Source organism: Tachypleus tridentatus, chromosome 7 (assembly GCF_004210375.1).
Source record: "Tachypleus tridentatus isolate NWPU-2018 chromosome 7, ASM421037v1, whole genome shotgun sequence".
NCBI lineage: Eukaryota > Metazoa > Arthropoda > Merostomata > Xiphosura > Limulidae > Tachypleus > Tachypleus tridentatus.
The window spans coordinates 561,655-586,808 of NC_134831.1; the positions used below are offsets into that span (position 1 = coordinate 561,655).

Below are 25,154 nucleotides of genomic sequence, written 5' to 3' on the forward strand. Positions count from 1 at the left end.
CTTTCTCAGATATATTTTTATTTCAAGTGGGTTTCTCGTCATCAAGACTTAGACTTTAAAATCTATGGTTTGATTCCCCGTAGCATAGAGACCACAGGTAGCTAAAATCCCATACCGTTACGTTAATTAACACTGTTTAGAGCCTTCATGTATTCAGGTTGTCTAACACAACTTGGAATCCACATATAATCACATTGTTTAACATTACTCGGAATTCCCTTATAATCACGTTGTTTAATAGTGCTCGAAAAACCCATATAATCACGTTGTTTAACATTACTCGGAATCTCCATATAATCACGTTGTTTAACGCTACTTAGATTCCCTTTATAAACACGTTGTTTAACTCTATTCGGTATCCCCATACAATCACATATTTTAACACTACTTGGAATCCCCTTATAATCACGCTGTTTAACACTACTCGGATTCCCCAGATAATCACGTAGTTAAACATTACATGGAGTCCCCTTATAATCACGCTGTTTAACACTACTCGGAATCCTCATATAATCACATATTTTAACACTACTTGGAATCTCTTAATAATCACGTTGTTTAATATTACTCGGAATCCCCTTATAATCGCGTTGTTTAACAGTGCTCAGAATCCAACATCATCACGTTGTTTATCAATACGTAAAGATCTCATAATCGAATTACCATAACTTAATTGGTTATTATTTTTGTGGAAGTTATAGTTTTAGTAGATGGGTAACAACCACCATCCTTGTGGATATAAGTAAAACAGAAATCTCGAAACAAGAATTAATTAATCATTCGAACAGAGTCGCGAAGGAGATCACACAAAGTATGACAAAACAACTTAACTCTACTCACGTCGAAAGAATAGTTGTCAAGCAGTTTGCTAATATATATAAATACCGATACCATACCTTGAAGACTTCTGGCATTAAGCGGAAAGCCTCGTCGGTACTGCAAATATATAGTGGTTGACATATTATTTTTACGCATTCTTCTGTACTTTCACTCGGAAGTTTCTTAGTATTGTACAATATCTTTATTTTTAACTTTACCTTTTTTAAAATATTTTCTTTCAAATAATTATTTCATGTTATTTTAACTATTGTAGAATTTCTCCAAGTTTGCCTACTTCCTCACTGTTAGACAAGAGTTTATTTTTTGTTGTTTACATTATTGGTAAAGTAACAAGTAGGTTACGTGTAGTAATTCTCCGAGCGCCAATAATTTGTTCTCATTTTAATTCTTTGGCAAAGTAGTGGTACATTTATAAATAAACAATTCCTCATACTTATCTTCTACAACTAAGGTTATTGCAGCACAGTGCAGGACCTTGAGATGATTGAGTGTGGGATATAACGTACAACATAATCTTTTAAGACCTGTTCGGTTAAGATTTCTAAACAGCTATGTTTAAGCTAGTCGATATCTCATGGTGTGATGATAACGAAGTTATACGAACATAACAGAAAAATGTTCACGTGGTTGGATCCTTGCCAATGGGAGACCAGTGTTCTGCTGTGAAAGCAACTTTATCTAGAAGAACCAGGGAAAGTGGTCTTGCACACACACACACATATACGTGTTAATGCTGTGTGAAACTGTCGAGAGAAAGCGTTTGCTTTAGAGAGAGATCTACGTACGTGGTTACAGTGTGTTAGATTAACGTATTTCAAAAGCTTAATTTCCTAAAGTACAAGATAACAATTATGGCTGAAATAGGAAAAGATACCGAATTCGACAGCGAAACACCCTTTAAGTGCAGTTCTAAGAATGAAGCAAAAGAAAAAGTAATTTTAGAAGATTACTTCAGCTGTTACACCAAGTTTAATAAAGTGACGTATTTTGTGGTTAAACTGACAAATTTAGCTCTTGTTTGCGAACCCCTTACAAATGACTCAAAGCCCAAGATCCAGAGGGTTAGCACGAATGACATCGTCGGTTGCAGCGTGAAGAAAACCAATCCCAAGAGTGATACAGAACAGACGTTTCAAATCCATTTGGAAATATATTACTATCCGATGATCCGAAGGTTTTGGATCAAACAGCGTTCACGTCGTCAGCTAAGCCTGATTGTGGACAGGTCTATTTCCTGGGAGATAAACGAAAATAGAGCAACGAAATGGAAGAATGCACTTCTGTGGACATCATCCAAACTGGGACAACCTAAAGACGGGCTTCATTATGAGCGTAAGATTTATAACATTCTACACGTTTCACTTCTTCATTACGTTTATATCTACTAATCTCTAACGTACGTTCACACAAAGTGCATTCACAAAACAATTGTTAAAAATGACAATACTTTCTCTATGAGTGCTAAGGTGTGACAGTACTTTCTGTAAGAGTGCTAAGGTGTGACAGTACTTTCTGTAATAGTGCTAAGGTGTGACAACACTTTCTCTAAGAATGCTAAGTTGTGACAAAATTTTCTCTATTAGTACTAAGAAGAGACAATACATTTTCTATGAGTGATAAGGTGTGACAATACTTTCTGTATGAATGCTAAGATGTCATAGTACTTTCTTTATGAGCGTTAAGGTATGACAATATTTTCTGAATGAGTGCTAAGGTGTAACTGTACTTTCTGTGTGAGTGATAAGGTGTGACAATACTTTCTCTATGAATGCTAAGGTGTGACAGTACATTCTGTATTAGTGCTAATGTGTGACAATATTTTCTTTATTAGTGATAAGGTGTGACAATACTTTTGAATCAGTGCTAAGGTGTGACCATACTTTCTGTATGAGTGTTAAGGTGTGACAATACTTTCTATATGAGTACAATTGCTAAGAACTGGTAATATGTTTATAGAGTAAGACCAATCAAGCCCTCTTGTGTTGAAACATTTTTATTTATTTATTTTATAACTTTGGAAGTTCTTACAGCAGAATGAGATATAAAAACTGTGGAAGATCCAGGGGTGGGATAGTGGTGCAGGAGCGCACTGGAATATCACTCCGACATCTGAAATTAGGATTGAGTCCCGACACTTCAGAGACTAAAAATTTATGTATAAAAAGCTATTCAGTTCTCCTTTGAAACTCCATGCCGTTCATAACTAAATACGCAATTAAAGATCGCTTCGTATCTATATACATATTCATGTTGGCAGGATATAATGTATGCAAGATATTATACATGTCAAAGTTTTTAATATTATAGCACAGATACAAGAACAGTAAATTAATAAGTTAAAAGCTTGTTTGAATGATTATTTTTATTTGGTACTTCATTAACGTTTTTTTGCTTTGCTACTTAATTTAAAGGAAGTTGCGATGTATGTTTTCTCTCGATACTGTACAAGTATTCAGGTTGGTACTAACGAAAGTAGTCACAAATAATTAATGTTAAACATTGGTTGAAAAATTAATTATACACATATCATGGCCACCTTAGTAATTTTAACACACATTATATCTCAAGGATTTATAGGGGGAACTGAACGCATGCGCACTGTTCTCATTACATGTCTTAATGCTACAGCAATACCTACGTAAACCTTGTGGAAATTCTGAACTTATTCACTCTCAGGGTTGTTTTATGTGTCAATTAGTTCTGTAGAATCTCTAATTCATGTGACAGACCAAACATAGGAGAAAAAGATTCTAAGAATTTCTCTTAATTTATCACATAATTTCATATTTTTTTATTTAATAAGCTATGGGTCATCTCTGAGAATTGTACGATACGTGGCATGTATTGCATAAATTGTGTATTTACATATTTCTTATTATAACAAAACCTTTTTATTCAAATGTGTAATAGTACGAGGGCTGTTCAAAAAATACGCGGACTGACGTCATAAAACAAAATGTACTTTATTTAGAAGTTACAGGTCTGGGACCCTTTCAAAGTACTCTCCTCCCCAACGCACACACTTATCCCAACGGTGTTTCCACTTGTTGAAACAGTCCTTGTACGCTTCTTTTGTAATGTCCTCCAGCTCCTTCGTCGCATTTGCCTTAATCTCGGGAATCGTCTCAAATTTTCTTCCTTTCAAGGGTCTTTTGAGTTTGGGGAACAAGAAAAAATCGCAAGGAGCAAGGTCAGGTGAGTAGGGGGGTTGGGGGTGGGAAGAACAGTGATCGAGTGTTTGGCCAAAAACGCACGAGTTCTGAGGCACAAATTTCGCAGCAACGCGGTGCATCTTCAATTTTTCGGTCAAAATCTCGTAACAAGATCCAACTGATATCCCACACTCTTCAGCAAGCTCCCTGACAGTCAGACGTCGATTTGCCCACACCAGGGTGTTGATTTTGTCGACGTGTGGGTCGTCAGTTGACGTGGAAGGACGTCCAGAACGCTCATCATCTTCAATAAACTGTCGACCATCCTTAAAACGTTCATGCCACTTGAAACATGCCGTACGCTTCATAGCAACATCACCGTAAGCCGTGTTAAGCATAGCAAAAGTTCAGTCGCAGATTTTCCAAGTTTAACACAAAATTTCACAGCAATTCGTTGCTCCTTCAGGTCATTCATTCTGAAATCCGCCAAACGAAAAAATCGCACTTCACTTAAAACCGCGTAGCTAATACACAAATAAAGATATCTGCAATCGGGAAATGGCGTCGTAATCAGCTGATCTGTGCGAACCTAACGACACCAAGCGGATTCCCCTGTAACCAACTGGAGCCGCGCAATTCAAATAGTCCGCGTATTTTTTTAACAGACCTCGTCAGGGCCTGGCATGGCCAAGCGCGTAAGGCGTGTGACTCGTAATCCGAGGGTCGCGGGTTCGCGCCCGCGTCGCGCTAAAACATGCTCACCCTCCCAGCCGCGGGAATGTATAATGTGACGGTCAATTCCACTATTCGTTGGTAAAAGAGTAGCCCAAGAGTTGGCGGTGGGTGGTGATGACTAGCTGCCTTCCCTCTAGTCTTACACTGCTAAATTAGGGACGGCTAGCACAGATAGCCTTCGAGTAGCTTTGTGCGAAATTCCAAAAGCAAAAAACAAACAAAACAATTCAACAAACTTTTATTTTAGTCCTAAATAACATCGAAGAATACTGCCAGAAATACAGAATCAAAATCAATATTCCAAAAACCCAAATCATATTATTCAGCAGACTGAATAAGCTGAAAAAAGATCCACCAAAACTCTATATGAATGGATCACTTTTACTGACTGCTACTTCTGCTAAATTTCTAGGTCTAACCTATGATTCAAAATTAACGTGGTTACCACATATTAAAAATATACTGATACGAATCTGGAAAAGAGCAAACTATGTAAGAAGTCTTTCAGGTAAAATCCAAGGAACATCACCAGACAACATACTTAAAATCTACAAAACGTACATTAGACCAACAATAGAATATGCATCACCTGCCTGGATTAACATAGCACCCACACATGTACAGAAACTTCAACGTATACAAAATTCAGTACTAACTTCAGCATATAAAGTACCACGTAGCACCTCAACCACATTCATGCACAAGTATGCAAACATAGATACAATATCTGAAAGACTCTTGCATAATTCTCTAAAATATTTCAATAAGAATTGGCATAAAAATGACTTAATGTGTGATCTCGACAGATATCACGTACATGATGTAAATGGTCCTAAATACCTCTCCCCTTTTAACATATATTTAAGAAATGTAACACAAGCTGGCCACTATGCACTAGACACTTAGTTCTTGTTTCTTTTTGTTATTATAATTATTATTTTCTTTTTTAATTATTTTTTCTCTCTTTCTGAATTAGTATTCAAGTATTGAATAATAATAATTATTATTACTTTCTTTTTTTGTGCGTGTGTGTGTTACTACAAGTAGTAGTAGCATTCTCTCTATCGAGAAAAAGGAGAAAAATACAAAAAAATATATAGATGAAAATACAAAAAAAATTAAATGAAGAAAAAAAACACAAGAGAAATAATAAAAGGAAGAAAAAAAACAAAAAAAAACTTCTTGTTCGTCCATGCATGGACTGAGCCCTGAAATGGGCCTGAGTATGATGTTATACTTTTACTCTGGCCCAAAGCTTAAAAAAAATAACAAAAAAAAAACCGTAAAGACAAACGCTATAATCGTTCGGGAGGGAGGAAGAGGTCAAATGTACCTGACCCTCCTGGGTATTTAACATCAATACCCAAATACCGACACAGTGAAACAGACCTCGTATTCTCTTTTGTCTATACACGGGTTTATAAACACGTGCCCGACTTAGTGCTTCTTGTGACATTGAACTACAAAAAAACAACAACTAATAGTTTTCATGTACAATATCTAGATTCTCATTTTACATAAATTATTACCTATAGTGTATGTGTTTGTTGCATTTCGAGCAAAGTTAATTTAACTAATACTGGAATGACAGATTAGACGAAAGGTAACTAGTCAACATCACTTATCGTCAACTGTTGTCAGACCGGATATATATATAGTGGAATTTGGGTGTTTTCCTTAGAACGCAACCACGGTCCCAAAGTGCAGAACTATTTTTTTTAATTGAACTAGAAGCTCGTTGTGTATTCCTGTGATAAACAGTAACAATAATAACAAACAATTTACCCCCACCCCCACAAACAAAAATAAATGTATAAAACAGTACATGTACGTAACCTCTCCCCCACCCCAGATTATATTACTGTCTAAAATGTTTTATTTACTTTAACCTGCTGTTAAAACGAGCACTCCACCTAGGGAGATTAGCGGCTTAAAGGCTAATAATCGAGTTGGAGTGCTTGTGGTGAGTACAAGCCCACAGCCTTCTGTGTAGCTTTTCGCTTAACAACGAAACAAACACGTTTCTAAGAAAACGGCTTCAACTGTCAAATACAACTGTTTTTCTTAATATTGCTTGGGACTTTCTTATCTTTAATAAATTCCCTCCCTGGTGGCTCAGCGGTAAATCTGAAAGCATATAATTCAGAAAATTGGGTATCAACACATGTAACGGTAGACCAAGTTTGTGGTTTTTGGTAGATTTGCGCTTAGAAACGAAGAAACTGAAACACGTATTTTACAGATTATTAAGTCTGATACAAACAGAAAAAAGGATTTTTAAAATTCTGATACAGATAGAAACAAGGATTCTTAAGTTTGAAATTCTCGCAGTGTGTTTCTACGAAAATAATACACATTCTCAACGTTATTTTAAAATACTATATTTCATGATGTCAGCTTTTTTTAAAAAATGGTTAACTGGCGGGAAATACGTGAATTTAATTAAAACGTAAGTTTAAAAATATAGTTCAAAGTAATAACTCAAACAGCCCGGTTAAGTTTAACAATATAGTTCAAATTAATAACTCAAACAGCCCGGTTAAGTTTAACAATATAGTTCAAAGTAATAACTCAAACAGCCCGGTTAAGTTTAACAATATAGTTCAAAGTAATAACTCAAACAGCCCGGTTAAGTTTAACAATATAGTTCAAAGTAATAACTCGAAGAACCCGGCTAAGTTTAACAATATAGTTCAAAGTAATAACTCAAACAGCCCGGCTGAGTTTAAGAACGACCATATAGTTCAAAGTAATAACTCGAACAACCCGGCATGGCCAGGTGGTTCAGGCACTCGTCTCGTAATCCGAGAGTCGCGGGTTAGAATCCCCGTCAGGCCAAACATGCTCGCCCTTTTAGCCGTAGGGGCGTTATAATGTTACAGTCAATTCCACTATTCGGTGGTAAAAGAATAGCCCAAGGATTGGCGGTGAATGGTGATAACTAGCTGCTTTCCTTCTAGTGTTGCATTGCTAAATTAGGGATGACTAGCGCACATAGCCCTCCAGTAGCTTTGTGCGAAATTCAGACCAAACCAAACAACGCGAACATAATCTTTATCTCAAAATTTTAAAATTATAAGAAATCGTCTTCACAAACAACATTTTTTGCTTGTTCTCAATCTACCAACAAATAAATATATTGAACATTCTACATCTCATTTACTATGATAAGAAGCATGGCTGTTTGAGAAACAATCCGGTAGTGATTGAAGTTTTTTAAGAAATGCGTTATGATAAACGTAGATGGTAAAGTTTTTGGTTAGAATGCGAGTGGACTCTGGTTCGAACCTGGCTCGCGAGAGATTCACAAGTACGTTGCAGGAACAGGACGATTCATCATTAGAAAAAATTTCATTTATATTTCAACTGGAAACTGCACGATATTGGTCGTTTTAAAATTCGGTGTATCTGATTAGTAGAGTCAGATAATACGGACGGTTTTTAATGTGTAGTATTTAGTTTTTACAAATTGTGATTGCATATGAAAAATATGGCCTTGAATACTAAGTACGATATGTTTTTACATGACGTCATAGAACTCGACCGTTTTGCAGCTGGTTTCAAGGAAACCTTGTGAGGTACAAGTATATTTTACTTGGCTTCGCGATTCAAAAAGGATTTCTCTGCGACCAGTAATTTTAGTGTTATTATAAAAAGTAGTTTTCTTTTGTGTGTGTGATTTATTCTTGAGAAATAGAATATCTTAACATTTTTTTGTATGCGTAATTTATAGTTCATGGCAGTACAAAGCAGACGCGTGTGTTTTTCATCTCCTGTCTAGTTATTAACCTCTCAGGCTCAGCATGTCTAGGTGGTTAAAGGGTCACGGGTTCGAATCTCCTCACCTAAACATGCTTACCCTTTTTTCATCGTGTATAAACTGAGAATGTTCCTTATGAAGATTGGCCTACCCTTCGAAAGGCACACTTTTTTATGCTGGACAAACTGTAAATGTGCCTCACGAAGATTGGTCCACCTTTCGAAAGTGCTCGGGTTAGGGTTTTTTTTATCATTTTGTATCAAATCTTCTTAAACCTGCATGTCTTTCTGGTATCATTAATTTATGTGTCTTTAATTTACTTGTTGGAATTACATGTTTCTCTCACATTATGAATTATAAATTTACGAACAGTAAAATCCGGTGTTCGATTCCCCGAGGTTAGCATAGAGCATATAGCCCATTACATAGCTTTGCACTAGTAAAATAATTACACATTTGTATAATTATTGGTAAAGTGTTTGGTAAAGTGTTTGTCTCAAGGACACAATAACCTTCAAAGTGTTTCAAACCATTCGACTACAACTCCAAATAACTGCTAGGTCACGCTGCCTATCCTTTGAACCTTGAATAGGAGGAAAAATTGAGTATTTCCTTTTACTAATCTGAATACAGGAAGGAAAAGACTAAATCTGCACCACCTCTTCAGATGGCCTTGCCCCCCCAAGGGGAGTAATCAATTCAATGCAATTCTTAAGTGATTATAAGAACTTATAAGTTAAAGTAAAGAAGAGTGAATAACAATAGGTTAACATAAGATTTATCTAATGCTAATAAAGACTTTGGATCAGTAGCATGGCTAATCAGGACTACTGGTATACGACAGCATCAGTTTCAGAGCAATAAGATTGCTACATTTGTTATGACCCTTTGATATTTGATTAGCAAGAATGCCATAGAAGAGCATTACCTGGATATACCTCTGTAAAGGTATGTCTTACATTTGTTGCGGAAAGGTGGAATTCATTACTATTTCAGATATTAGATATGTTCCCCGCTGGTACAGAGGTAAGTCTACGGATTTACAACGCGAAAATGAGGAATTCGATTCCCCTCGGTGTACACAGCAGATAGCCCGATGTGGTTTTACTAAAGAACACTTTCTGTCTAAATTACATGTCCCTCGCTGGTACAGCGGTAAGTTTACGGATTTACAACGCTAAAATTGGGGGTTTGATTACCCTCGGTGGACTCAGCAGATAGCCCAATGTGGCTTTGTTATAAGGAAACAAAGAAACTAAATTATATAACTCGTAATTTGGATTTTCCATAATTCGATTTTATAAAATAAAAATAACAGCTTCTATATTTTTCTCACTTTCAGAAACTCTTGGACGACCATTAGAACTACTTCCAAAGCGCCACCTACTAGTAGCTATTAATCCAGTTAGTGGTCAAAAGAAAGCGTATGAAATATTCAAAAAACGAGTAGTTCCCCTTCTGGAAGAAAGTGAAATTACTTGGGAAGTTGTATTGTCGGGTAAGTCGGATGAAAATATTTTAAACTGTAGTAAATACAGGTGGTTTAGAAACTGTATACAAGAACAACAAAAGTGTGGAGAACTTATTAGACAAAACGTTTTTGAGGAAAAAATACAAACTAACAAAAATACTATTTTACATCTTATTCAGTTTATTGAAGATGGTTTGTACAATGTTTTGAACCCAGGTGAAAGTCACTTAACCTTACTATTTGAAAAGTTGTGGTCTTCAGAAATAGGATGAATACAAATACAGTTTTAACTATTTACATCTGTATTATTAATATCTCAAATAACCTTAAACATTTAATAAATGCGTTGAATTAAAACTACGGTTCCATCTGGGCAAGTTGCGACACTTTACCTTCTAGGCCCAGCATGGCCAGGTGGTTAGGGCACTCTATTCGCAATCTGATGGTCGAAGGTTTGAATCCCTATCACACCAAACGTGGTTGCTCTTTCAGCCATGGAGACGTTATAGTTTGACGATCAATCCCACTATTTGTTGCCAAAAGAGTAGCCCAAGAATTGGCGGTGGGTGGTAATGAATAGCTGCCGTCCTTCTAGTCTTACACTGCTAAATTAGGGATGGCTAACGCAGATAGCCCTCGTGTAGCTTAACTCGAAATTCAAAAACAAACAAACAAACAAATTACCTTCTATGTGAAAACCTATACAAAATATAATTAGTATATTATGTGTTACAACGGATTTACAACGCTAAAATTGGGGGTTTAAATACCCTCAGTGGACTCAGCAGATAGCCCATTGTGGCTTTGCTATGAGAAAAAACACACTCGTGCGATTTTAAAAGAAGAAACAAGTTGTAATGAATAGAATAACATGCAAGTTAAGAGTAAAAACTAATATCTTATTCTTCTGGTGTTGTATAAACGCACTAATTTTTGATAACTTTAGTCCACCTGACTTAACGTATTGAGGACAGCAAGAATAAATGAAGTTCACATCGACCAGATATTGTACAAGAGAAGTTTTAATACAACATGCTTATTCCTACCTTGTTTAATACAACATGCTTATTCCTACCTTTTTTATCATAACATGCTTATTCCTAACTTGTTTAATACAGCATGCTTATTCATACCGCGTTTAATAAAACATCCTTATTCCTACCTAGTTTAATACAACATGCTTATTCCTACCGTGTTTAATAAAACATCCTTATTCCTACCTTGTTTAATACAACATGCTCATTCATACCGTGTTTAATAAAACATCCTTATTCCTACCTTGTTTAATACAACATCCTTATTCCTATCTTGTTTAATACAACTTGCTTATTCCTACCGTGTTTAAAAAAACATCCTTATTTCTACCTTGTTTAATGCAACATGCTTATTCCTATCGTGTTTAATAAAACATTCTTATTCCTACCTTGTTTAATGCAACATGCTTATTTCTACCTTGTTTAATACAACATGCTTATTCCTACCGTGTTTAATACAACATGCTTATTTTTACCTTGTTTAATACAACATGCTTATTTTTACCTTGTTTAATACAACATGCTTATTCCTACCGTTTTTAATAAAACATCCTTATTCCTCCCTTGTATAATACAACATGCTTATTAATACCGTGTTTAATAAAACATCCTTATTCCTACTTTGTTTAATGCAACATGCTTATTCCTACCTTGTTTAATACAACATGCTTATTCCTACCGTGTTTAATACAACATGCTTATTCCTACCTTGTTTAATACAACTTGCTTATTCCTACCGTGTTTAATAAAACATCCTTATTTCTACCTTGTTTAATGCAACATGCTTATTCCTACTGTGTTTAATACAACATCCTTATTCCTACCTTGTTTATCATAACATGCTTATTCCTACCTTGTTTAATACATCATGCTTATTTCTACCGTGTTTAATGAAACATCCTTATTCCTACCTTGTTTAATACAACATGCTTATTCCTACCGTGTTTAATAAAACATCCTTATTCCTACCTTGTTTAATACAACATGCTTATTCCTACCGTGTTTAATAAAACATCCTTATTCCTATCTTGTTTAATGCAACATCCTTATTCCTACCTTGTTTAATACAACATGCTTATTTCTACCGTGTTTAATACAACATGCTTATTCCTACCTTGTTTAATACAACATGCTTATTCCTACCTTGTTTATTATAACATGCTTATTCCTACCTTGTTTAATACAACATCCTTATTCCTACCGTGTTTAATAAAACATCCATATTCCTACCTTGTTTAATGCAACATGCTTATTCCTACCTTGATTAATACAACATCCTTATTCCTATCTTGTTTAATACAACATGCTTATTCCTACCTTGTTTAATACATCATGCTTATTCCTACCGTGTTTAATACAACATCCTTATTCCTACCGTGTTTAATGAAACATCCTTATTCCTACCTTGTTTAATACAACATGCTTATTCCTACCTTGTTTAATACAACATGCTTATTCCTACCGTGTTTAATACAACATGCTTATTCCTATCTTGTTTAATACAACATGCTTATTCCTACCTTGTTTAATACAACATGCTTATTAATACCGTGTTTAATAAAACATCCTTATTCCTACCTTTTTAATGCAACATGCTTATTCCTACCTTGTTTAATACAACATGCTTATTCCTACCGTGTTTAATACAACATGCTTATTCCTACCTTGTTTAATACAACATGCTTATTCCTACCTTCTTTAATACAACATGCTTATTCCTACCTTTTTTAATACAACATCCTTATTCCTACAGTATTTAATAAAACATCCTAATTCCTACCTTGTTTAATACAACATGCTTATTAATACCGTGTTTAATAAAACATCCTTATTCCTACCTTTTTAATGCAACTTGCTTATTCCTACCGTGTTTAATAAAACATCCTTATTTCTACCTTGTTAATGCAACATGCTTATTCCTACCGTGTTTAATAAAACATCCTTATTCCTACCTTGTTTAATGCAACATGCTTATTTCTACCTTGTTTAATACAACATGCTTATTCCTACCGTGTTTAACACAACATGCTTATTCCTACCTTGTTTAATACAACATGCTTATTCCTACCGTTTTTAATAAAACATCCTTATTCCTCCCTTGTTTAATACAACATGCTTATTTCTACCATGTTTATACAACATGCTTATTCCTACCTTGTTTAATACAACATGCTTATTCTTTCCTTGTTTATTATAACATGCTTATTCTTACCTTTCTCAATACAACATGCTTATTCATACCGTGTTTAATAAACATCCTTATTCCTACCTTGTTTAATACAACATGCTTATTCCTACCTTGTTTATTACAACATGCTTATTTCTACCGTGTTTAATAAAACATTCTTATTTCTACCTTTTTTAATGCAACATGCTTATTCCTACCTTGTTTAATACATCATGCTTATTCCTACCGTGCTTAATAAAACATCCTTATTCCTACCTTGTTTAATACAACATGCTTATTCCTACCGTGTTTAATAAAACATCCTTATTCCTACCTTGTTTAATACAACATGCTTATTCCTACCGTGTTTAATAACACATCCTTATTCCTATTTTGTTTAATACAACATGCTTATTCCTACCGTGTTTAATAAAACATTTTTATTCCTACCTTGTTTAATACAACATGCTTATTCCTACCGTGTTTAATACAACATGCTTATTCCTACCTTGTTTAATACAACATGCTTATTCCTACCTTGTTTATTATAACATGCTTATTCCTATCTTGTTTAATACAACATCCATATTTCTACCTTGTTTAATGCAACATGCTTATTCCTACCTTGTTTAATACAACATCCTTATTCCTACCTTGTTTAATACAACATGCTTATTTCTACGTTGTTTAATACAATATGCTTATTCCTACCTTGTTTAATACAACATGCTTATTCCTACCGTTTTTAATAAAACACCCTTATTCCTACCTTGTTTAATACAACATGCTTATTCCTACCTTTTTAATACAACATCCTTATTCCTACAGTGTTTAATAAAACATCCTTATTCTTACCTTGTTTAATACAACATGCTTATTAATACCGTGTTTAATAAAACATCCTTATTCCTACCTTTTTAATGCAACATGCTTATTCCTACCTTGTTTAATACAACATGCTTATTCCTATTTTGTTTAATACAACTTGCTTATTCCTACCGTGTTTAATAAAACATCCTTATTTCAACCTTCTTTAATGCAACATGCTTATTCCTACCGTGTTTAATATAGCATCCTTATTCCTACCTTGTTTAATGCAACATGCTTATTCCTACCTTGTTTAATGCAACATCCTTATTCCTACCTTGTTTAACACAACATGCTTATTTCTACCGTGTTTAATACAACATGCTTATTCCTACCTTGTTTAATACAACATGCTTATTCCTACCTTGTTTCTTATAACATGCTTATTCCTACCTTGTTTAATACAACATTCTTATTCCTACCGTGTTTAATAAAACATCCATATTCCTACCTTGTTTAATGCAACATGCTTATTCCTACCTTGATTAATACAACATCCTTATTCCTACCTTGTTTAATACAACATGCTTATTCCTACCTTGTTTAATACATCATGCTTATTCCTACCGTGTTTAATACAACATCCTTATTCCTACCGTGTTTAATAAAACATCCATATTCCTACCTTGTTTAATACAACATGCTTATTAATACCGTGTTTAATAAAACATCCTTATTCCTACCTTGTTTAATACAACATGCTTATTTTTACCGTGTTTAATAAAACATCCTTATTCCTACCTTGTTTAATGCAACATGCTTATTCCTACCTTGTTTAATACAACATGCTTATTCCTACCGTGTTTAATACCAACATGCTTATTCCTGCATGCTTGTTTAATTGCTTATTCTTGCCTTGTTTGTTATAACGTGCTTATTCCTAAAACACCTTGTTTAATACAACATCCATATTTCTGCCTTGTTTGATGCAACGTGCTTATTCCTGCAACATGCCTTGTTTAATACAACATCCTTATTCCTACCTTGTTTAATACAACATGCTTATTTCTGCGTTGTTTAATACCATAATGCTTATTCCCTACCTTATTTTGTTTAATACAACATGCTTATTCCTACCTTGTTTTTTAATAAAACACCCTTATTCCTACCTTGTTTTAATACAACATGCTTATTCCTGCGGCTTTTAATACAACATCAGCTTATTCCTGCCGTGTTTTAATAAACCTTGTTTAATCATCCTTATTCTTACCTTGTTTAATACAACATGCTTATTAATACCGTGTTTAATAAAACATCCTTATTCCTACCTTTTTAATGCAACATGCTTATTCCTACCTTGTTTAATACAACATGCTTATTCCTATTTTGTTTAATACAACATGCTTATTCCTACCTTGTTTAATACAACATGCTTATTCTTACCTTGTTTATTATAACATGCTTATTCCTACCTTGTTTAATACAACATCCATATTTCTACCTTGTTTAATGCAACATGCTTATTCCTACCTTGTTTAATACAACATCCATATTTCTACCTTGTTTAATGCAACATGCTTATTCCTACCTTGTTTAATACAACATCCATATTTCTACCTTGTTTAATGCAACATGCTTATTCCTACCTTGTTTAATACAACATCCTTAGCAGAACCACCAAATTTTTCTTAAGTGCCAAATGTTTTACGAAATAAATCCTTACAGACATTAAACTGCAATATTATGTAATAGAGGAAATAAATGAATCGATATTCCAATGACCAAGCTTAACTAAAAACATTATATTTAAATTTTTTTTAATGAAACTAGATAACTTGTTGTTTGTGTCTTTTATAGCGAAAAAAAAACATTAGTAAATAAAACGATAATTTTGTTTTACTTTAGAAAAGAGTAAATTTATGTCTGAATATATCCAGTCTGCTGACCTCTCAAAATTCGACGGAATTATATCCATATCCGGAGATGGGCTCCTCTACGAGGTAAACCGATATTTTATTTGTGTTTCACTTTAATGAGAGTTAACAGTATTTAAAGGTCTATAACTTTATATTATCAGTTATTTGTTATTTGATAACCTCAAAACTAATATGTATCGTTCCATTGTCTCATTTTCCCTCTCTTGATGGAATGAAAATCCATAATGGAATTATGTTGAAGCTGCATATTGATGGAATATAGACCTTTAACGGAAATGTGTTATAGGTACACATTGATGGAATAGAAGTCCGTAAAGGAAGTTTGTTGTGATTACACACTGATGAAATAGAGGGTGGTAATTGTGTGCTGTAGTTACACACTGATGAATAGAGGTTCGTAATGGAAATGAGTTGTAGTTACACACTGATGACTAGAGGTCTGTAATGGAAGTGTGCTGTAGTTACACACTGATAACTAGAGGTTTGTAATGGAAGTGTGCTGTAGTTACACACTAATGACTAGAGGTCTGTAATGGAAGTGTGCTGTAGTTACATACTGATAAATCGAGCAGGTTAATGAACAACTCAAATATTGTTTGAGTAATATATACGAAATATTTTAAGGTCGTGCTTTCTTGCTGTTATATATGGTCACATGACACAAAGAATGTCCTGGACAGTGGCAAATCCTCAGAAAGTTTTTCAAGTGTTGAAAAGCCGCATTAAGCTTACACAGTTAACTTTAGGGTTTTACAGGTATCCAAACTATACTATAACAGTATGAATCAATGTAAGCAAATTATTCAATCTGTGGTAATAGTAACAGTCATTGTTCGCACCCATTTAGCGAATGTGCTCGCCCTTTCAGTTGTGGGTGCGTTATATCGATCAATTCCACCTTTCGTTAGTAAAAGTTTAGCCCAAGAGTTGCGATTAGTGTTATTAACTAGTTTCCTTCCCTCTAATCTACCAATTCTTTATTAGGGACGGCTCAGCACTGATCACCTCCGTAAAGCTTCACGTGAAATTCAACAAATAAAACCTTGTTGTAAGCTTAGCGAAATTCAACAAAGAAAAAAGTATCAATCAACGCAAACGAATTACCTAAACTGTTGAAATAACCATTAGATACCAAAAAAAAAGACAACTATCAGAATCTGTGTTAACTAACTGTATTAAAAACTTTTATCGACATGCATGAGTAGGAAGTAAAACCACTTTTCAGTTGTTGTAGTTTTTTTCAAAGATAATAAAAACTAACTTTTTGTTAACATTATCTATCTACCTGTAAAAGAACAATCTTTAATTTCCTGCTCTTTTAATAAAATATTTTACTTAAAGTTTCCTACAACGATATTAGGATTGACATACAAATATCAAATATGTCTCACTCAGTGTACAATATCAAAATTCAAACAAATTGTATTTTGTTATTCAGTGTACAACGTTAGAGTTAATACAAGCTGTAATTTTCATCTTTTTGTCGTTCATTGTATAACGTTAGAGTTAATACAAGCTCTATTTTTCAATTTTTATCGTTCATTGTATAACGTTAGGGTTAATACAAGCTGTATTTTTCATATTTTTGTAGTTCAGTGTATAATGTTAGGATTAAGACAAACTATATTTTCTCATCTTTAGTATCTCTTTGTCGTTCACAGATTAATCAACTTTTAGATTGGTAGACGTTTTTGTTAGTTAACCTTAAAGGGAAACTACAACTGTATGAGCTTAAGGCATGTGAATGTAGGTCGCATTATTTTACATTCATCTTCGAGCGCATGAGAAACATGTAAAAACTAGCCCTTGACATAAAATTACAATGTGGGTACATGATTTCCACATACAGTGCCCGTTTTTGTTTGTTTGTTTTTCACCACTTGTTTAATTCATACAGTGGTTCAGAAAAAGAAATAATATGCTGTTCCCATAATTTTCGATTTGAGTGACTGCGCGGGAAAAACATATCGGGAAAACCTGACTTGTCACTGTTTTTAAGGTAAGCCATCTAGTAAGATAAACTAACACTACGAGCAACATCTTTTCTTTTTCTTAGGGTATTTTTGAACAAAGTCTTTGTTTTTTAAATCGCCAAACCTTTCTTTTGAAAACTTACACACAGCTGGACTTCATTGTTTGAAAACCGCTGCTTTAGATACAAATATAAAATAAAAAAAACAAAAACAACGGCATAACAAACAAATAAAAATAATAAAACTAGAATACTTACTTCAATAATAATCTCTCTGGTGGCTTATTTATTTCAGTACGTGTAAGTTGATAACTTTGGAAACATGTATGTGACGAAAATTATGGTAAACAGCATTTTCACAAGTAAACCTAGTATGCTATTCAATAACAATTATTATCGTTTTCTCTATAGAAACCTGATATATTTTTCGGTAGTTAATGAAGAAACCTGATAAATTAATGAATAATGTTAATAACATTTCTCAGTAAAAAGAAAAATAGTGATATATTTTTCGATAATATTAATGGAAGTTCTCAGAAACAAAACATGATATATTGCTGATCGTTTTCTGTGAACAAACCTTATATATTTTTGAAGCCTCCCTCAGTAGCTTTGTCCCCAGTGGCTTAGCGGTATGTCTGCAGACTTACAACGCTAAAAACCGAGTTTCGATACCCGTGGTGGGCAGAGCACAGATAGCCCATTGTGTAGCTTTGTGCTTAATTAAAAACAACAACCCTCAGTGGCACAGCGGACTGTCTTAGGACTTACAACTTTAGGGCGGGGTTTTGATACCCGCGGTGGACAGAGCACAGATAGCCTGTTGTGAAGCTTTGTGTTTTACTTCAAACAAACAAATATTTTTCAATAATGTTAATAATCGTTCTCAGTAAACAAACCTGATGTATTTCTCATTGGTGTTAACGGACGATCTTAGTAAATAAACCTGACATTACTCGATCGTACATAACATTTCATGCTCACATGTAACCTCATTTTTGTTGTTTATTTATATCTCAGATTAGTTCTATGTCTGTGAAGTACCTCAACTTCACGTTGTTTAATCATATAAATATCTAAACACATTTTTTATATTTAAAAAACAGTTTGATTTTTTATATATAATCTTAGTTAGGTGTATGTGTATATTTTTTACAGCAAAGCCACATCGAGCTATCTGCTGAGTGTCATCTTGGTTGGATTTACTAATGTTATTAAATACACAATCGTGCATTCATCTTGGAATATTATTCTTACTTGCTTGAATAACATTAATCCACGTATGTTTCAAAACATGCTTTTATGCCCAAAACCCGGTCCGGCATGGCCTGGTGGTTAAGACACTCGACTCGTAATCCGAGGGTCGCGGGTTCGAATTCTCTTCACACCAAACATGCTCACCCTTTCAGCCTTGGGGCGTTATAATGTGATGGTCAATCCCGCTATTCGTTGGTAAAAGAGTAGCCCAAGAGTAGGCGGTGGGTGGTGATGACTAGCTGCCTTCCCTGTAGCCTTACACTGCTTAATTAGGGACGGTTAGCGCAGATAGCCCTCGTGTAGCTTTGCGCGAATTTCAGAAACAAACAAACAAAATACCCAAACCTACTGATCCAATAGTAATCAAGGTTTTTCTTACCAACCCAATACTGACCAAGGTTTGTAGATTGCTAATGAATGGTTATTGTTTTGAACATATCTCGTATAAGTAAATACCAAGAATTACTAAACATTTTGCATAATTTTGTTTACACGTCGACAAACGTTGAACAGATAGCACTACTTATCAAAAGAACGAGTTTTAATGGCATCAATTTCTTTCCTTTTGTCTATTTTTTAAAGTAACCGATGTTTACTAGAAATGTCGTCAAAATATGGTTGCTAATTATTTGTTTGTTCTCCCCAAAAAAATATTTTGATCGTTTTATTCACTCCCCGTAAAAAATGAAATGGGACCGGAATAAATGTTCTGTTCTGTTTATTTAAAAGATAGTAAACGGCTTGCTGATACGGCCTGACTGGAACAAAGCCATACACATTCCAATAGGAATCGTCCCTGGCGGTTCTGGTAATGCACTCGCTACAAGTCTTTGTGAAGCGCAGAGGTATGTCATTTAGTGTAAAGTTTGAGTTCTTAAACATAAAACCTTTAAACTAAGACTTAACGGCTTAAATATTGCAAATAAGACTTAACACCTTATACTTCTGAAACTAAGACTTTACACTGTATGCCTATGAAATCAAGGCTTTACAGCTCAAACATTTAAAACCAAAACTTTACACCCCATACTTATGAAACCTAGGCTTTACACCTCATATTTATGACGCGATGACTTAACACCTCATACTTCTGAAACCAAAACTTTGCACCCTATAACTATGAAACCAAGGTTTTACACTTTAAACGTTGAAACAAGCTTTATACATTAAGCTTAGCTTTTCTGAAACCGAGACTGAAACCTGAATATACTAAAGTTAAAACTTTATATCCTAAGTTTTTAAAATCACTAAAATATCTGAGCTCACATCCCAAATAATTAAAACGAATAGTTTACTTCCAAATCCATTGAAATGAAGTATTCAGTTATAAATTCTCTGAATGTGTCCTTTTAATTCTACATTAATGACGAACTATTTTTTAAAACCTAAACCTTTTCAACCGAGAATTTGAACCTAAGTCCTCTAAAACCAAATTTAAAACTGCATCTTCATAAAACATGAACCTTATAAACCGAGACTTTAAAGATTAGTGATTTGAATCCAAATTATTTAAATATTTTGGAATTAGGAATTTATAACTCAAATCTTTTAAACCGGGGCTACTATCAAAACTTATAAAAGTTTGATTCGGGATTTAAAAACAAAAATAGAGAATACATTATGCACTATCATAAAGTTCTTTTAGAGTGTGGAAAGTAACAGACATTGAAGTTATTGTCAATTAGAGGGTATAAAATTAGAACATGTATTTCAAATACAAATATGGCATAAATATAGCCTAGAAAAAACAAAGAAGAAAAGTGATAAAAACTTTTAACAAAGTGAGGTCCTTTAGCTATTGTCTTCTGAAGAATGATAACAACTTTTAACAAAGTGAGGTCTTCAGCTATTGTCTTCTGGAGAAGGATAAAATTTTTAACAAAGTGAGGTTCTTTACTTAGCTGTTGTCTTCTGGAGAACGATAAAAACTTTTAACAAAGTGAGGTCCTTTAACTATTGTCTTCTGGAGAATGATAAAAACTTTTAACAAAATGAGGTCCTTCAGCTATTGTTTTCTGAAGAATGATAAAAACTTTTATCAAAGTGAGTTCCTTCAGCTATTGTCTTCTGGGGAATTATTCAGAAACCGTAAGGTGTCAGTCGTTCATACAGAACCAGTACGCATGTACAGTGAAAGGTCTGGTCTGTAGTGTGTTTATTTTTCTAGGAGCATCATTACAAATATAAATTGAATATTATAGGCTAGTAATACAGTTCACTGAAGAGAAATCTAGTTAGATTCGATCACTAAGTATGACATCCTGGTCTTCCTACGGCAATCTTTAGAATGTTCGACAACTAGCGAGATAAGAAAAACAAAAAGGTTTGGAATGATACACTTCTAGCCCACATCAGGGGCGAAGCCAAGGGGTGGTTTTGGGGGTTAACCCCCCATGGATCAAAAATTTTTAGACAAGTTCAGTTGCCACCTGTGATTGCATGGCAGATAATTTCACACACAACAAATGGTCAAATGCAAATTTCTGATTGAACACTCTTTTAATACAGCAAGTTTTGTCAGAACTGGAGAAATACAATCGAATATCTATGAAAGGCTCAAACGCCTGTTCGTTCTTGCCAGGACATCTGCAACACAGTTTGGTTCAAGTTTAATATCACGGTGAATGCATAATGAGGCCAAACCATTCAATCGATCTTCAGTAGTGGTATTTCTCAAATACGTTTTGAGTCTTCTGAGAGTTGAAAACGAACGTTCCACTAAGCTCGTTGACACAGGCAGCGTGGCAAATACTTTCAACAGTCCAGAAATGACTGGGAACATTTCTGCATTGCACATTGCATATGCATCTATGATATTTTTGGTCTGTTGTTCGTAAGTGATTTGTACCAAACCCTAAGTTCACCTACTGCAGCTAGTGAAGTGCTGTCAATGTCAGCCTTGTATATATTGACCAACTCTTTAATTTGGTCACATTGTTGTGCTGTAGGTTCTGACCGTTTTCTGGTAGATCCTGATGGTAGTAGACACATGAAGTTTGTAAGGAGAGTTTTGTGACTGGACAGACGGTTACATATTTGTGAAAGAAAGTGACCAACAAATGGTTCAAATACAACAATATGAAAGTACTCCTCAGGGCTAGTGGTTTGTGGGTTAGCACGGTACATCTGTCTTTTAGCCTGCCTTGGCATTATGATGTCAATTTGGAGCTCACTACACAGAGTTTGAGCCTCACAGAAAATGTTGTTAAATTCATTCACAGTATTATTTCTGAGTGAACGGATTAAATCTTCCACTATTTCTGCGTGATGCATCGCAGCACCTAAATCAATGTTTTGTTGCTGCAATAAGTTACACAGAGGTAAACTAAAGGAAAACAATTTAGCAATGGTAAGTAGAGTGATGATGAATTCTGGGTGTGTCATAGAACACAACAATTGATTGGACTGCGTGGCAGAATCTCTGTCTTGCCAACCTGATATAGTCTCAAGGGCATCTGCAACTGCATGGATTAATTCTAGAAAGACAATGACTGAGTCATGCCTCTCAATTCACCGGGTGGGGCAGAAACCTTTCAAACTTTTTTTTTCGATTCAGGTGCTTTATTTTCCACCGAAAGAGCAAACACATGCTTTCGTTTTGGGTGTATTGAGAAAGTTTTCAATGCTAGAAATTACTTCCATGTAAGTTCGCACAGGAGCTTCTTTACAAGCATCAGAAATTGCCAAGTTAAGGGAATGGGCACTGCAGTGTACATAGGGTGCAAATGGGGATTTATCAGTTATGTGTCTCTGGACACCATTGAATTTCCCACTCATAGAGGTAGCACTATCGTACTCTTGTCCTTGCAGGTAAGCCATGTCAATACCATATTTTGTCAGATTGATTATGATAACATCAGCCAAGTTTCTGCCTGTCACATCATAAGCAGGTGTAAATTGCAAAAAATCTTCTCTCATTGTAACAGAGTTGTCATTGGCATGCAAATATCTAACACACAGCGAACACTGTTCAATGCCTGAAGTATCTGTTGTTTCGTGAGTTAATATTGAGAAACACTTTGCAGCATTAACTCTGTTGACCAAAGCATCAAGAACATGAGTATTACAGGCATTGATGATTTCATTTTGAATTTAAGGACTCAGAAACATAGCATTCCTCTTTGTACTCTTAAGGCTTGCTGAGAGCTTGACATCACCCTTTGCCCTGTAACACAAAATTGCCCAAAAATTCCCATCATTATTAATGGGCTTTTCATCACTTTCACCAACAAACATTTGACTAGAATTATATTTTCCCCTCAAATCTAAATCCTTTCTCCTACACAGCAATACAGTATCAATAATAAGAATTAAATATTGCGAGTTCTGTTCAATTTCTTGCTTGTAAGTTGCATGAAGCTGCAAATGCACAGATGAACTTGTGTTTACGACCTGTAGAAAATTGTTAGCTTTTTCTTTGCTGTTTTGGTGGTACTGTTTCAATTCATGTGCCTTGAAGCCTTCAACAGCCTTCTTACAGTTTGTGTATGGAAATTTCACTAGTTGTCCCAATTTCTGGCTTTCAACACCAGCACCATCAGAAGAAAAAAGACAGCAGTGCATGCAGAAAGCACCCTTTGCATGTTGACTGTAGAGTAACCATCTCCACTGTGAAAGCTAACGATGCTGAAAATGCAGCTTTCTTGGACCACACTGGGGGAAAACATAATCACTCCCTGGTTTCCAGACATTCTCAAGGAGGCATTTTTTGGTTTCAGCGTTTATCTAAAAGAGACAGAAAGACTTAGTTATAATTAAGTTATTTTACACATAGGAAAGTTTGTTATGAGAGTACAATAACCTCGAAGAGAAAGGCTAAGAGCTGTACTTCACAGAGCAGGCCTAACATCCTGTGGCTGTAGGCCAACAATCACTAGCAGCAATGAATATTCAGTCTAAAACTCATCAGAGTGTTTGCATGATTTTTAACAAAAAATTGATATAATGAGGAGTTGACTTACCTGTTTACCAATGCTGACATCATCAGAAATGTAATTTCCAATGTCACAGACTGGACCTGAGGTGGTAGTGGCAGCACTGGTAGAAGGCCACAGTAATGACTCTGACAATTCTGATTAAACCTGATTGGCTGCAGCAGATTGATCAGGTTCAGCCTCATGAATGGGTATAGAGAACCCATGCAGTGTCTTTTGCTTTTTCAGGCTTGACATAGTGAATGATTGTTTATCGCAATTTCTGTTTGTCAACGTCACATTCACAGTACCATTGGCGCCATCTATAGTGAATGATTCACTATAGATTGCGCCAATGGTACAAGGTTAGTGCCATGGTGTTGCCAGCCTGCCACGGTGCCAACTACTGTTTATTTGTGAAGTTAATTCTTGAAATCCAGGGAATCTCAACATACACTGTCCATGATATTTGAAAACAGATTATAGACATATATTTTGCACTCTCCTGAGTGACTCTACATTTCATATGTTGATGACAGGACTGTAGGCCTACTTTGCTGGGTGTGATAACTTTAAATTATATGTTATATATTAATATATTGGCCTGTATATTTATTTATGATAAAAAATAAGACAAACACCTCAGTGTGCCATTCTGAAATTTGCCAAAAATAATGCATAATTCAGGCTTTTCTTTTATGTTTTTATTTAAAAATTTCCGATCCTATTACAGAGTTAAAACTTTTGTATTTTGTGAGGAAATCTTATGATTACTTAAGAGTCTTAACAGTGGTAACATATTAATGATTTCGGAAAGAAAAGATTGCTTTACGGAATATTCCTGATATACTTGGTTACAATAAAAGAAAAGGGGGAAAAAAAAGTATAGCTATATAAGTATTTCCCTTTTTTTAAAAAAAGCTGTACTAACTTAAGCTAAACGTGACTTAATGTTTATTGTGACAATCTGTGAATACAAGTTTTCATAAAGTTGCTGAAAAAAAATACTTTCTCACTTTGGGACCGAGTGCGAGTACTTATTACGAGAGCGACTATGCGATTACAGTAGCCCAAGTGTTGGAGATGAGATGTGTTAAATATTTGTATTT

General features: G+C 34.7%; 1 protein-coding gene across 1 annotated transcript in view; it reads left to right on the plus strand.

Moving 5' to 3' along the window:
• The first annotated feature begins 1,362 nt into the window (after window positions 1-1,362).
• Window positions 1,363-25,154, plus strand: part of LOC143254954 (sphingosine kinase 1-like) — a 28,655-nt gene continuing 4,863 nt past the window's right edge. Inside the window, exons 1-4 of the mRNA XM_076509877.1 lie at window positions 1,363-2,172; window positions 9,830-9,985; window positions 15,872-15,966; window positions 19,862-19,977. Of these exons, the coding sequence (XP_076365992.1) occupies window positions 1,692-2,172; window positions 9,830-9,985; window positions 15,872-15,966; window positions 19,862-19,977 (848 nt within the window). The 5' untranslated portion in view covers window positions 1,363-1,691. The remainder of the gene's footprint in view (window positions 2,173-9,829; window positions 9,986-15,871; window positions 15,967-19,861; window positions 19,978-25,154) is intronic.